At 46.6% G+C, this 11,647-nt stretch overlaps 1 protein-coding gene across 4 annotated transcripts in view; it reads right to left on the bottom strand.

The window, feature by feature from the left end:
• Positions 1 to 44: 44 nt before the first annotated feature.
• Zxdc (ZXD family zinc finger C) overlaps positions 45 to 11,647 on the bottom strand; it is a 33,970-nt gene continuing 22,367 nt past the window's right edge. The window contains exons 8-11 of one of the 4 annotated variants that reach the window (XM_026788075.1): positions 5,143 to 5,312; positions 4,949 to 5,002; positions 2,678 to 2,779; positions 45 to 1,477 (exon numbers count right to left, since the gene is read on the bottom strand). In XM_026788075.1, coding sequence (XP_026643876.1) covers positions 1,391 to 1,477; positions 2,678 to 2,779; positions 4,949 to 5,002; positions 5,143 to 5,312 — 413 coding nt within the window. In that variant the 3' untranslated portion in view covers positions 45 to 1,390. Of the gene's footprint in view, positions 1,478 to 2,677; positions 2,780 to 4,948; positions 5,003 to 5,142; positions 5,313 to 7,975; positions 8,878 to 11,647 lie in introns of those variants that run through there. The other 3 variants (XM_005364869.3, XM_026788076.1, XM_026788077.1) reach the window with 3 other exon arrangements.

Below are 11,647 nucleotides of genomic sequence, written 5' to 3'. Positions count from 1 at the left end.
TCTCAACATCATGCACATACCTTTAATGAAACCAGAGCAAAACCTTTGGTACATGACACACAAACACTTTTATTCATTTGTACTAAGAGTTGGGTGCGTGGCAGCAGGAAGCTCCAGTGCTCAGAACATGACAGCTCATTCTGTCACTTGGCAGACACACCCTGGAGGCTGTGGGAATCTCTGTGAGGTGGGCTCTGGAGGCAGGTGACAGTGGTACCAGGCTGCCCATGGAGTGGGGAGGGCCCTGATGACAGGTGGGCAAGTCCAGTCCCTACACTTGGGCCTGTGATGCAGGAGAGACCTGTGGAAAGAAGTCTTCCCAAGTAGGATTCGCAATCCTACATGAGTAGGGAGCAGCACCTAGGTAGATGGTACCACAGAGCCATCCAGAGAAGACTCATGCCCAAACTCAGGGCCCTCCCCAAATCCAAGAAACAAAGCAACTCAGATGGGGCAGAACCAAAACAGTATCTGAATAAGTACACACTCCAAAGGCCCAAGAAAAATGCATTTCTGTGTGACCCTGTATCCAGTCTTCACTAACAAATAAATATGTGCAAGGCAACCATCTCCCCTGGGAAGACAGAATCACTGTGAAGACACAGAAGGCCAAGGTCACATAATATCCTTATCTTCAACCTCAACCATAAAACACACCTATCATTCCAGCCCTACACATTAACATACAGCATTCAGAACCTCACTGTAGAGACTGAAGACAAGTTACTATTTACCAAGAATTCCAAATACAGAGTTTAGAAAAATGACTTTAAAGTCTGAGTCTAGAAAGAGGGTCTATTAGCAGGCCACCCCAATCGCCTTTCAGACTAGCTGCCTGTGCAACCTGCCTCAGCCTGAATTTGGCTTCACCATGGCATACAATGTAGTGAGACCAACACACCCACCAAGACCATCCTAGCAGGTAAGAAGCAGTCTGTCACACAAGATCGCAGAAAAGAACCACATTTCTAGATGTCTCGGGCAAAATGTTAACGCACTACAATAGAAGGCTCTGTCCAGACTTAGTGCAGAGATGTACCTGAGCAGGGAGCCATGCTCCACCCACTTACTGCAGGAATCTTTTAATATAACAAGTGCTACCCAGCTCAGGCCCATGGGGACCTGGGAAAGGCTGGAATGTAAACACATGGCATGGACATGGTGTCTGTCTCACCGTGGGCAACCTGTGGAGGCAGTTTCAAAGAGTATAGCCCATAACTGGCTCTTGCTGGACCAGAATGAAAGCACTATCCATGCATGTACCCCAAAGTCTCAAATTATCAGGCTGAACTGCTGAGCAGAAGTCACATGAGAGCTCCCGGTCCACACCACAATCATCTGAGGTCTGGAAACACATCCTGGAACATGTTCTTGTTTGCTCAGGCTGCTGTCACTGAAGGTCCTGCAGGTTGATAGTGCTTCCTGGTGCCTGCACACTCTCCAGCCCAGCAGACCCTCCAGGTGATGGAAGCACCTCCTGCAAAACCAAGCAGAAAAGTGAAGAGGGGTTGGGTAGGAAGAGAAGGAGAAGGCACAGCAAAGACTTATCCCATACTTTGTCCCTTCAAAGAACATTTTTTTGACCCCAGCACAAGGCAAAGACAAGCATCTCTGTGAGTTCCAGGCCAGCTAATCAGGGCTACATAGTGAGACCCTGCCTCAAAAACAAAATAAAACAAAACCAAACCCAAAATACTCACAACAACAACAACAACAACAACAACAACAACAACAACAACAACAACAACAACAAAATGTGAACCCAGAACCATTATGCTTTCCCAGATTTTTTTCTAGGCTTACTGATGGGTCCATATATATTCAAGCACCCACGTACATTCCTGTAAAACAAAACAAAAACCAAAAAATCGAGATAATATCTGCTTATAGCCCGCAGGCAGTAGGAGGCCCGTGCAGAGGGATGGCCATGGGTGGTACCCATCACTTTCCTGCTAGAATCCAGCACTCCTACTTTGGTCTTGTAGACTCCAAGTTGTAGTGGGCAGGTATCAGGTCACCAGTAGTTTATACTTCCCTCCTTTATTGCCTCTTGCTCTCTTCCCCACCACCCCGTATCTTCTTCCTTCCTTTTCTGTGCTTTTTAGAGACAAATTCTTGCCCGGTGGCTCAAGTGGCTTCAAATGTGCAGTTCTCCAACCCTTGTCTACTGGTTAATGGGTATCACCTATGTCTATCACGTCTGACTCAGATTTCCTTTCTTTAGGGATAGTGTTCTGAGGGGCTTAGAACAGTACAAATGACATTTCTGAGGAAGGTCGGCCGCCTGAAAAGTGACTTTCATTCAGACCTAGAGCTGCACTGGTGGCTGCCCACTCTCAGCTTAACCATCCACCTACTTAGCACAGATAGTGAATGCATTTGGGTGCATCTCACTCATGGGGAAGTTAGAACTGGAGTGTGCAGTGCTCACAGGCACACTATGTTTCACCTGTTCCACAAACAGATACTGCAGTGTCAACCAAGCCTTATTTGAAGCTGTGACCCCATCTTTTCAAAAAAAGTTCAAGGTGGCTGGACTTGACCAGAACCCAATGCATCTCCAGGGCAAGTCTATGGCAGCTGCTAACCCATGCTATAGCCTCCTGACATGGGAAACCTGTCCATCCTGGGATGGATGCGTTCTACTGATAAGATCAATAACTGTAGGCACCCAGACCTGGAGGACGTAGACAGGCAGATCCATGGTGAAGTAGGGGTGGAAGGCAGAGCGCTGCGGGCTGAGGGCCAGTGGCAAGCCTCCTTCACCTGAGGGGTCATCCTGGGGAGGCAACATTAAGAACTATCACACCCTGGTAATCAGGAAGCAGAAGCACCTCCATAGCTCTCACTTTGAATCCAGTCCAAAGTTCAGTTTAGTCTGGAATCTTCTGCTGCCTGACTCCCTATGTTTATTATTTATTTCAACACTCAAAAACTGTGCCCTGTCCCAACAGTACCGCTCCTCCTATAGTGTATTAAATAAATTCTGTGTGGACGCCCTGGTACTTTCTCAAGCCCATGGGAAGGCCTTCTCTCTGTTCCCATCTCACCTATGGGCCAAACAGAGGCCTGAAAGCAGATGCCCCAAGATGAGGCTGCCAGGTCCCCAGAAGCAAGTCAAGAAAGAATGGTTTTGCCTTCTCATATGCACATTTAATTGTTGTGCTGTGGGCTGTGTTCCTGCCACCCGGCTCCTGCCCCCCTGGCTAGCTTATGCCCCGAAATAACAACACACAAACTGTATTCACTTAAACACTGCTTGGCCCATTAGCTGTAGCCCTTACTGGCTAATTCTCATATCCCGATCAACCCATCTCTAATAATCTGTGTAGCACCAGTCTTACCGGGAAAGATTTAGCATGTCTGACCTGGCAGCTTGTTTCATTGCGTCTGCCCTGGGGAGCAGCATGGCGTCTCTGACCTTACTTTCCTTTTTTCCAGCATTTTATTTTGTCTACTCCATCCACCTAAAGGCTGGCCTATCAAATGGGCCAAGGCAGTTTCTTTATTAGCCAATGACCTTTCTCCATCATTTAATTACAGCTGCCTACCACCCCCAAACTGAGCACTCTGTTCTTTTTTTTTTTTCGAGACAGGGTTTCTCTGTGGTTTTGGAGCCTGTCCTGGAACTAGCTCTTGTAGACCAGGCTGGTCTCGAACTCACAGAGATCTGCCTGCCTCTGCCTCCCGAGTGCTGGGATTAAAGGCGTGCGCCACCACCACCTGGCGAGCACTCTGTTCTTAAGCACTCCATCCTCCCACTTCCCCAAGGACCTTCTAAGTGCCATTTCCATCTCTGACAACAAAACTGAAGCTGAGGGCCAATTAGCTGTCAAAAGACAGGTGAAAGAGTTATACCCAGGCTCACACACTTTCCAGTGGGCTCGTTTTCTGCCTGTGGTGGCACTTTTCTTACAACCTCTTCACCCTATACCCTGAGCCCTAGGAGTGCCTTCTGCAAACTGACCTGCACACTGTGGCTATACTACTTTGGGACAAGCCTCCCACTCTTTTCGCTGTCCCTATCTCTAGGAGTCTTTGATCTCTCCCACAGTTCCAAGCTGTTCTACTATTGGGTCAAACTAGGAGGGAGGAGCATGATTTTCAGCTCATTTCTCTACACAAGTCCAAGTCTCTGCCCACTAAACCCTCACATGCTTCTCTTTTGGTCTAGAACCCTTTCATTGCCTCTTCCCCAGGCCACTCTTTGCCACCCATCCCCCTATAGGCTCTTTACAGCCTCCTACCCCTGGTCCCACCTCTTTCCTTCATGGTTCTCTCCCAGATCGACCTTGCCTGTCTCTAAGCTCTCCGAAGTAACAGGACAGCTCCACCCTCAGTCTCTGACAACTAGATTTGCACTGGCCTACTGGAGTTTCATCTACAACTCTAAGTGGTGTGCACCATGCAGGTGTGTGCGACTGAGTCAGAATATAGCCAGATCTCTCAACTTCCAAACCTCTTCCTTCCCCATTCTACCTCCTCAGAGGCCAGCCTGGTAGTGCAGGTATGTATGGGGCTGCTGAGTGACTTGGCAGTGAGCTCCCATAGATGGCTGTCAAATAAAGGTCTGTTGAGCCCCCAAAGAGGTGACTGAGCCCTATCTTCAGTGACCAATGAGAAAGCAGAAAAATCAAAAAGGCCCTACCACTTTCACATGAAAGCCTGTACCAGCTGCTGTGCAGGCAGTGGTGCCCAGAAGCACGGCCAGAGCAGTCTAAAGAGAATTTATAGGAGAGTCTGGATAGAGGTGGGGCAACATGAATACCACCAGCTGTGAGGCTTACATATGGCCAGCTTGGGCAGTCTCAGATGCCTCCAATCTGCATAAAATGGTCCCAAGCAGACCTTGGCAAGACAGAGGCACAAGCCATTACACCTCCAAGAGATGTGGGGAAGATGGACCAGGTTGAGGAAACTAGACACAGGGTAACACAGTGCCACAAACCTGATACGTCAGTCCTAACAAAGGCAAGGGCTTGCACAGATGCAGTGAGACAGGCTGGGAAGAAGAGAGAGGCTGGGATTATTAAGATGGCTGGGACAGGACACAGGACCTGGAGCAGTTTACTTAAAGGACAGTGGCCACCCCTCCACCATCCTGCCCCTGCAGACCTCAGCATTCACGTGGGTGGTTCCTACCTGCAGAACAGGGATCTGGACACACTGCAGACCAGCTGCAGGGGCTGGTGCTGGCAGATTTCCATTGGGTACCATGAGGTTTCCACAGAAACAACTATGCTGACCTGAGTGGACATGAGGATGGTTGGCCATGCCGCTTTTCATTTTCCCATGAGCAGTCTCAGATGTTCCTAAAACCAAGCAGATAGAAACAGCACATCTAACAATGCTTCCCTGGCTGGGCTCTGGCCCTGACTGAGGATTTTTGAGGATGAAGCTTCATGGTTCCCATCATCCCATATAGCTTCACTGACTTGAACATTGTTCCAAAGGAATTTTCATGAGGCAAGAGATAAACAGACAAACCCACCAGATTTTAATGGAAAACTTACCAAACCTATTATAATCATTTTGCCTGACAGAACCTGAATCTAGGTGCTCCTTCTCTGAAGGCCATGTCCCTAAACTTCCACAGCTCCTGGAAGGTAGAAAACTCAAAAGCTTTAGCACTCTGCACACAAAGGTGTGCCATGGAAGCTGGCTTTGCCACCCAGCAGACCTTCTAGTTGCAGCAAGACTTGTTTCTTTTTCTTTTTTAAACATGGAGGTTGGGCGGTGGTAGCAACCTTTAATCTTAGCACTTGGGAGACAGAGGCAGGCAGATCTCTGTAAGTTTGAGGCCAGCCTGGTAAACAAAGTGAGTTCCAGGACAGCTAGAGTTGTTACACAGAGAAACCCTAGCTTGAAAAACCAAACCAAACCAAACTAAAAAAATCCATAGCCCTTGGCAAGGCACACAACTCCCAGGGACCTGCTTATCTCACTCCTGAAGGTCACCAGCACCTTGTATTTTCCTGAGTGTGTTGTACTCATGTTTGTGGCTGGTATGATACCTGGGACTTCCCTTTGCTTTTCTCACAGCCTGCTTTCTTGGGCAAGGTGAGGGCGCTAAGGAACAATTTCTTAGAGTGCAAATATTGACTAGGTTGGTGGACCAGGTGAGGAGAGCCCATGTTGTAAGCAGAGACTAAGCTCTCCTCATTGCAGGAAGAGTGGTTCCACTAGTTTCAACTCATCTGCCAGAGTCTCGGCCAAAATCTCTGGTTTATGCAGTTTTCCTACCTAAGTGCTCCCTCTGTTCATAGCAGATCAGGGTTGGGATTGGGTCTGTCAAAGCAAGAGGCTTCCAGTCACTGCTTCTTGAACATCTATACTATCTTACTCAGCTCTAGAACTATACACACATGAACTTTTATGCTTTTAAATTTCGTATTAACCCAGCATGCTTCTCTAGCATAAAAATAAGGACATAGCTATTGTGTGCCGTGTGTGTGTGTGTGTGTGTGTGTGTGTGTGTGTGTGTGTATTCTACACTGCATGTCCTAAGGTTTGCCTGGGTGTTTTTCAGTGTAGCTGTTGCAAGGATAAGAGTGTAAGGAATTCATGTTTCCAGAATATTCAATCCCAGTCATGCTGGACACCCACCTTGTTAAGCCAGGTGCTCACAGTGGGTTATCCTTTCCTTTGCCAACCTATATGACTTCCTATTTATCCTTTCCAGTGAACTTAAAACTGACAGGTGAATTTTTAACTATTTGGTTGTTGGAATTTGAGTTTTTTTAAAAAAGAAACTGAGCAAAATAAGCCAATATGACTTGAAAGTTTTCTGCCAAAAATTTGGCAGACCTTACCCTGCCTGTCCTTGTCACTTGTGGCCCTGGAATGGCTTATTTTTGTTTGTCATTACCATCTACTTTTTCCCACTATCTTCTTTCCTGTTCAACAGAAAAGCAATGAGCTGAGTGACCCATCATAGTGCCACTCTTTCCCACAGGTCTCTTGAGAGTATTCATAATTTGTGCTGAGGCCTTTCCAAGTTCAATGATATCATCATGATAAGCTATCACCATGTTCCTCTTCACCAACCTCTGTAAACCTCCCATCAGAGAGTCAAATACTGCTACGAAGTTGTTTTGATGTCTTTCCTAGATTCTCAGGGAATTGTCTTTGGCTGTTCTCTAATAAAAATGGTGATGGCTTCCCAGCACTATGGAGTCAGAGGCAGGTGGAGCTCTGTGAGTTCGAGGCCAGCCTGGTCTACAAGAGCTAGTTCCAGGACAGACTACAAAAGCTACAGAGAAACCCTGTTTCAAACAAACTGGCGATGGCCACTATTATTAGGGGGACATCTTGGGTTCTCAGTTAATTAAGGCCTGAAAGACTGTGACAGTTACTGATTAATTGTAGAGACACCATGGTTTTCCGGTTTTTGACATGGCCAATAATGCTGGCAGGCTGCCTAACTAACCAGGAGCCCCTTGAAGCTCTAGGCAAGCCTTACCCACTCCTTACAGTCCACTTCAACAGAGGGAGGGCAGACATAGCACATGGCCTATGGGTTCGGGTAATCCTGGGACCAGTCTGCCTTAGATTCTAGTCCTGGTATTGATCCTCATTAGCTATTACTGCTTCATGTTCCAAGATCCTCATAAAGAAATGGAGATAACAGGACATATACCTTTCAGAGTTTTAGAGAGGACTAGGGTTGGCTAATAGACACAATAAAATGACTCAGATCCAGGTCAGGTGCATAGAAAACCTTAAATATGACAACTCTGTCAGGTTTTAATATGAAGGGTATTTTATACATACACTAAATATAACTATTTGAAATGTGTTCCATGGCTAGTGATCTGTGTATGTTTTATTACTCATTTAGCAAGTATTATCTACATCTTCATCATGTGATACTTCCCCCAGAGCTCCCAATGGATGGCTTGTAAACCTATCCTCAAAATGCAGTGGTAGCTGACGGTACTTCATACCACTAGACCCAGCATTTAAGATAGGATAGTTTGGGACCAGCCTGGGCTACATAATGAGACCCTTTACAGTATATTCTGCTCCCACCACCCCAGCAGTATGGAGACAACAATGGGGACAAGGACAGAAGACTACCAGGGCTCCCCCAGTAGCACCTAGAACCTGATCGTGAGATCAGAGAGATGAGGCTCAGGTGGGAGGGAACCAGACAGGCTGCTGTTGTGTGGCAGGAAATATCTCCCTTGTCTGTCTCTTTGTACTGTTCCTCTTCTAGATTCTGGTGACACCATTTTTCTTGGTCCCTTCTCTTTGGTAGGGGTAGTCCCTTACTGCTATGGTCACTCTGGATGTTTGCTTCTCAATGACTAGCGCCACTGTGCTCAAGTGGCTGCCTGCAATGATGCCTTTAGTTGTGGTCAGGAGAATGAAAGAGCTCAGGCTCAGAACAGAGATGACCAGAGCCCATCCAAGATCATTTACAGACACAGCCTGTAGAGAGCAACCATTTAACAGTCTTCAAAGGCCAGTGCCTGAAAGAGCTTTACCAAACTTAACACACAGAGAAGAGAGGCTAGGCATAGCTAGAGCAGAGGCACCTGGCTAATGGACAAACCATGTGGTGACAGTGTAAAGTCTATATTCCACTTTGGTTCCCCAAAGCCACCTCAATTATAGGCCTGCATGTTCTAGGTGTGTGTGTGTGTGTGTGTGTGTCCCCCATAAGGCGGGCCAAAGTTCCTGCAGCTAAATGACATTCCCATGAAATCCAAACCCAACTAGTGCTTTGCACTTAAACTTCCATGGAATTTTACAGATGTCACTAAATTTGCTCATAGAAAGAGAAGTGACAGCAGTGTGACTCCTGGGCTGTCGACAGCAAACCTCTTCCTTCAAGGAGTCCCTTCTTCATTCATGATGGCAGCCAAAGGAAACCTGTGATACACATGGCCAAAGATATTTGTTTTAAAGTGAAAAGATTACAATGAGGGTAAGATCACTGACTCAAGCCTCAACTCAGCCACCAACTGACTCAGGCATTTCAGCCACATGCACATGGCACAGCCACATAGCTCTCTGGCTATAGACTAGGCTTTGCTGGGACGAGTAGGTCACCCCAGGGCTACCAAAGCAATTGAGTGGAAAGCACATGCCTACCCTGGCTTTTTTCTCCAGCTTCTCTGGAAAGGGAATCACACATCTCTGTCTACTAATGACACCAGAGAGCTTGGGAAAGCTTCACAAGCCACTCAGAAGAAATGCCTACTCTACTGCTTGCTATTTTAATGTGACAGTTTTAATTTCAGTTTTTAAAATTACAAAATTTATGTATTCTCAAATACAAAAAGTAGAAATGACCACAGTAAAATATTCACAATCTTCACACCCAGTGTTGGGTGAGACTATCCATGAATGGGCATGTCTTACCTAACTTCTGTGTTTCTATGCAAGTATATACACAGATGTCCATCCATATACCCATCGTTCTTATAGACTGACTCACTAAAACATTCACAAAGTGTATGGTTTTGTTGTCATCTGAGTTGTAAATATTCTCTTATCAAAAATTTTGGTAGAATAGCAGCTTGCAGATGCATCCTTTACACGGACTCCTGGTATCTTCATAAGCCAGACAGTAAGGTGCAGCTGAACATGTAATCATTACCCAGCTTTGTTATTTTCCTCTTGGAATCATCACCTAATGACCCTGTAGACACCCAGGTCATCTTCAAGAGGGCCTCCTTGGATGCCTATGCAGCCACGCTGGTAGTCTTCTGCAAACACTTGTTCATGGTAGTGCTCATCTGCCTCGCCACCTTGAGTTCTCATCAGATGTGGCTCTGGTCAAATCTGCTGACAAGATGTGTTTACCATGCCTCTGGTGCCTTGGGTCTCCTGCCAGCACATGTGTAACATGTGAAGACTTGCCTAGCCTGCCAAGGTGACTATGGGACCAAATGGGTCCTTCTGTTACAGCAGGTAGAGTAGAGTGCAGTTAAGTGCTGGCTGTTGTTACAGCGTTTTCAAAAGCCCCAAACCCTCTGAAACCCACAAAGGGTAGAACTCGATTGTTAGAAGTACACAGGGTCACCTCTGCCACATGCAAGGATGCACCAGGCCCTGTTTCTGTGTTCTGGGCTCTGGTTTGTGACTCTACCCATGATACGCCATCATTCTTTCTCTGCTGGGCTATTGTGGTAGACATGTGACAGACTTGAGCATTTAGTGTAGTCTCTAGACATCCCCTTGCTTTCTTACCTCATTCTGTCCTCAAGCCTCCTTGGACTTCCAAGTGAGAGTGTCACCACCCTGTGGGATAAGTGTCAGGCCTGTAACACTCCTTTTCCTCACACCCAGTTTTAGGGGACCCTACTTCTAGACAGGCCCCAACTCCCTCTCACTGTTTGGCCACCACTAACCCTTAGACACGTTGGCTTCAGCTGGATGGCCACAGAAATCCCTAGACATTCTTGTTTCCTTCCATGCATGATATCTGTTTATTGTCAAAAGAGCAGGTGGAATGGCCTTTTAAGACATCATGTCCCTTTTCTACTGACCCTTGCAGTGAAGACCAGAGATGTGATTATGGCTTATAAGGGGTACAGCTGGGTCACCTTAGTGCCTCCACTCTAGCTCTGCCTTGCTAGTCTCTAGTGAGGTCAGCCTGACTTCTCTTTGGACAGGCCAACCACACTGCAGTTTCAGGCCCTCCCTAGATTGTCTGCCACTGTTTCCATCCCTGTGGCAACTTCTCACCTCCAGGTTTTATCTTTTCTGATGCCCCTGTCTCCCCTACTGAGAACTGAAGTTCTCATCCCTTCCTGGTTCTATCTTCATTAATTTCATCATTTGATTTACCCAGCCTTTTCTCATCAGGTACTTCCATTCCACTCAATGGATTGGGTATCCACTGTTTACCTTTCCCTGGTGTACTGGAGGGAAGAAATTACACCACCAGGGAACAAACCATCTCTGCCTTTCAGCTAACTTCTGTTGTCTTCTCCATGTAGGAGAATACCTGCCTGCTTGTGAAATTTCCTCCTGCAGGGCTGCTGTGACCATGCAACCACATTTCTTCACTGCTAACTGCTGCCCTTTAGAGAACTCCAGATGGCAGACATTCTTTAACTGGACATTAAATTATCTCCTTTTGCTAATTTTTTAGCTGAATCTCTTGGGCTTTTCAATAATGAAGTCGTCTATAAATTATCAATCTCCTCCAAAGAATCCACCTTAGTCCTATTTTTGGTTTATTTTCAAGGCAAAAAAAACCCTTCAGAAGAACATAAACACCTATGGCAAGAATAGGAATAAAAGTTAGGCGGTGGTGGCGCACGCCTTTAATCCTAGCACTTGGGAGGCAGAGGCAGGTGAATCTCTGTGAATTTGAGGCCAGTCTGGGCTACAGAGCTAGTTCTAGAACAGGCTCCAAAGCCACAGAGAAACCCTGTCTTGAAAAACAAAAACAAAAGAGTAAGAATAGGAGTGACTCCCAAATGACCTGGGCACACTTGTGCCCTTGAAGCACAGCACTGAGTGGGTGCTGGCTGCTAGTCTCAAACTCACCAGGTAGCTGAGGACTTTTTTTTTTTTTTTTTTTTGGTTTTTCGAGACAGGATTTCTCTGTAGGTTTTGGAGCTTGTCCTGGAACTAGCTCTTGTGGACCAAGCTGGCTTCAAACTCACAGAGATCTGCCTGCCTCTGC

The sequence above is a fragment of the Microtus ochrogaster genome, unplaced genomic scaffold (assembly GCF_000317375.1).
Source record: "Microtus ochrogaster isolate Prairie Vole_2 unplaced genomic scaffold, MicOch1.0 UNK1, whole genome shotgun sequence".
Taxonomy (NCBI): Eukaryota; Metazoa; Chordata; class Mammalia; order Rodentia; family Cricetidae; genus Microtus; species Microtus ochrogaster.
The sequence above is the reverse complement of the archived record's forward strand: the minus strand, read 5'-3'. Positions and strand labels throughout refer to the sequence as shown.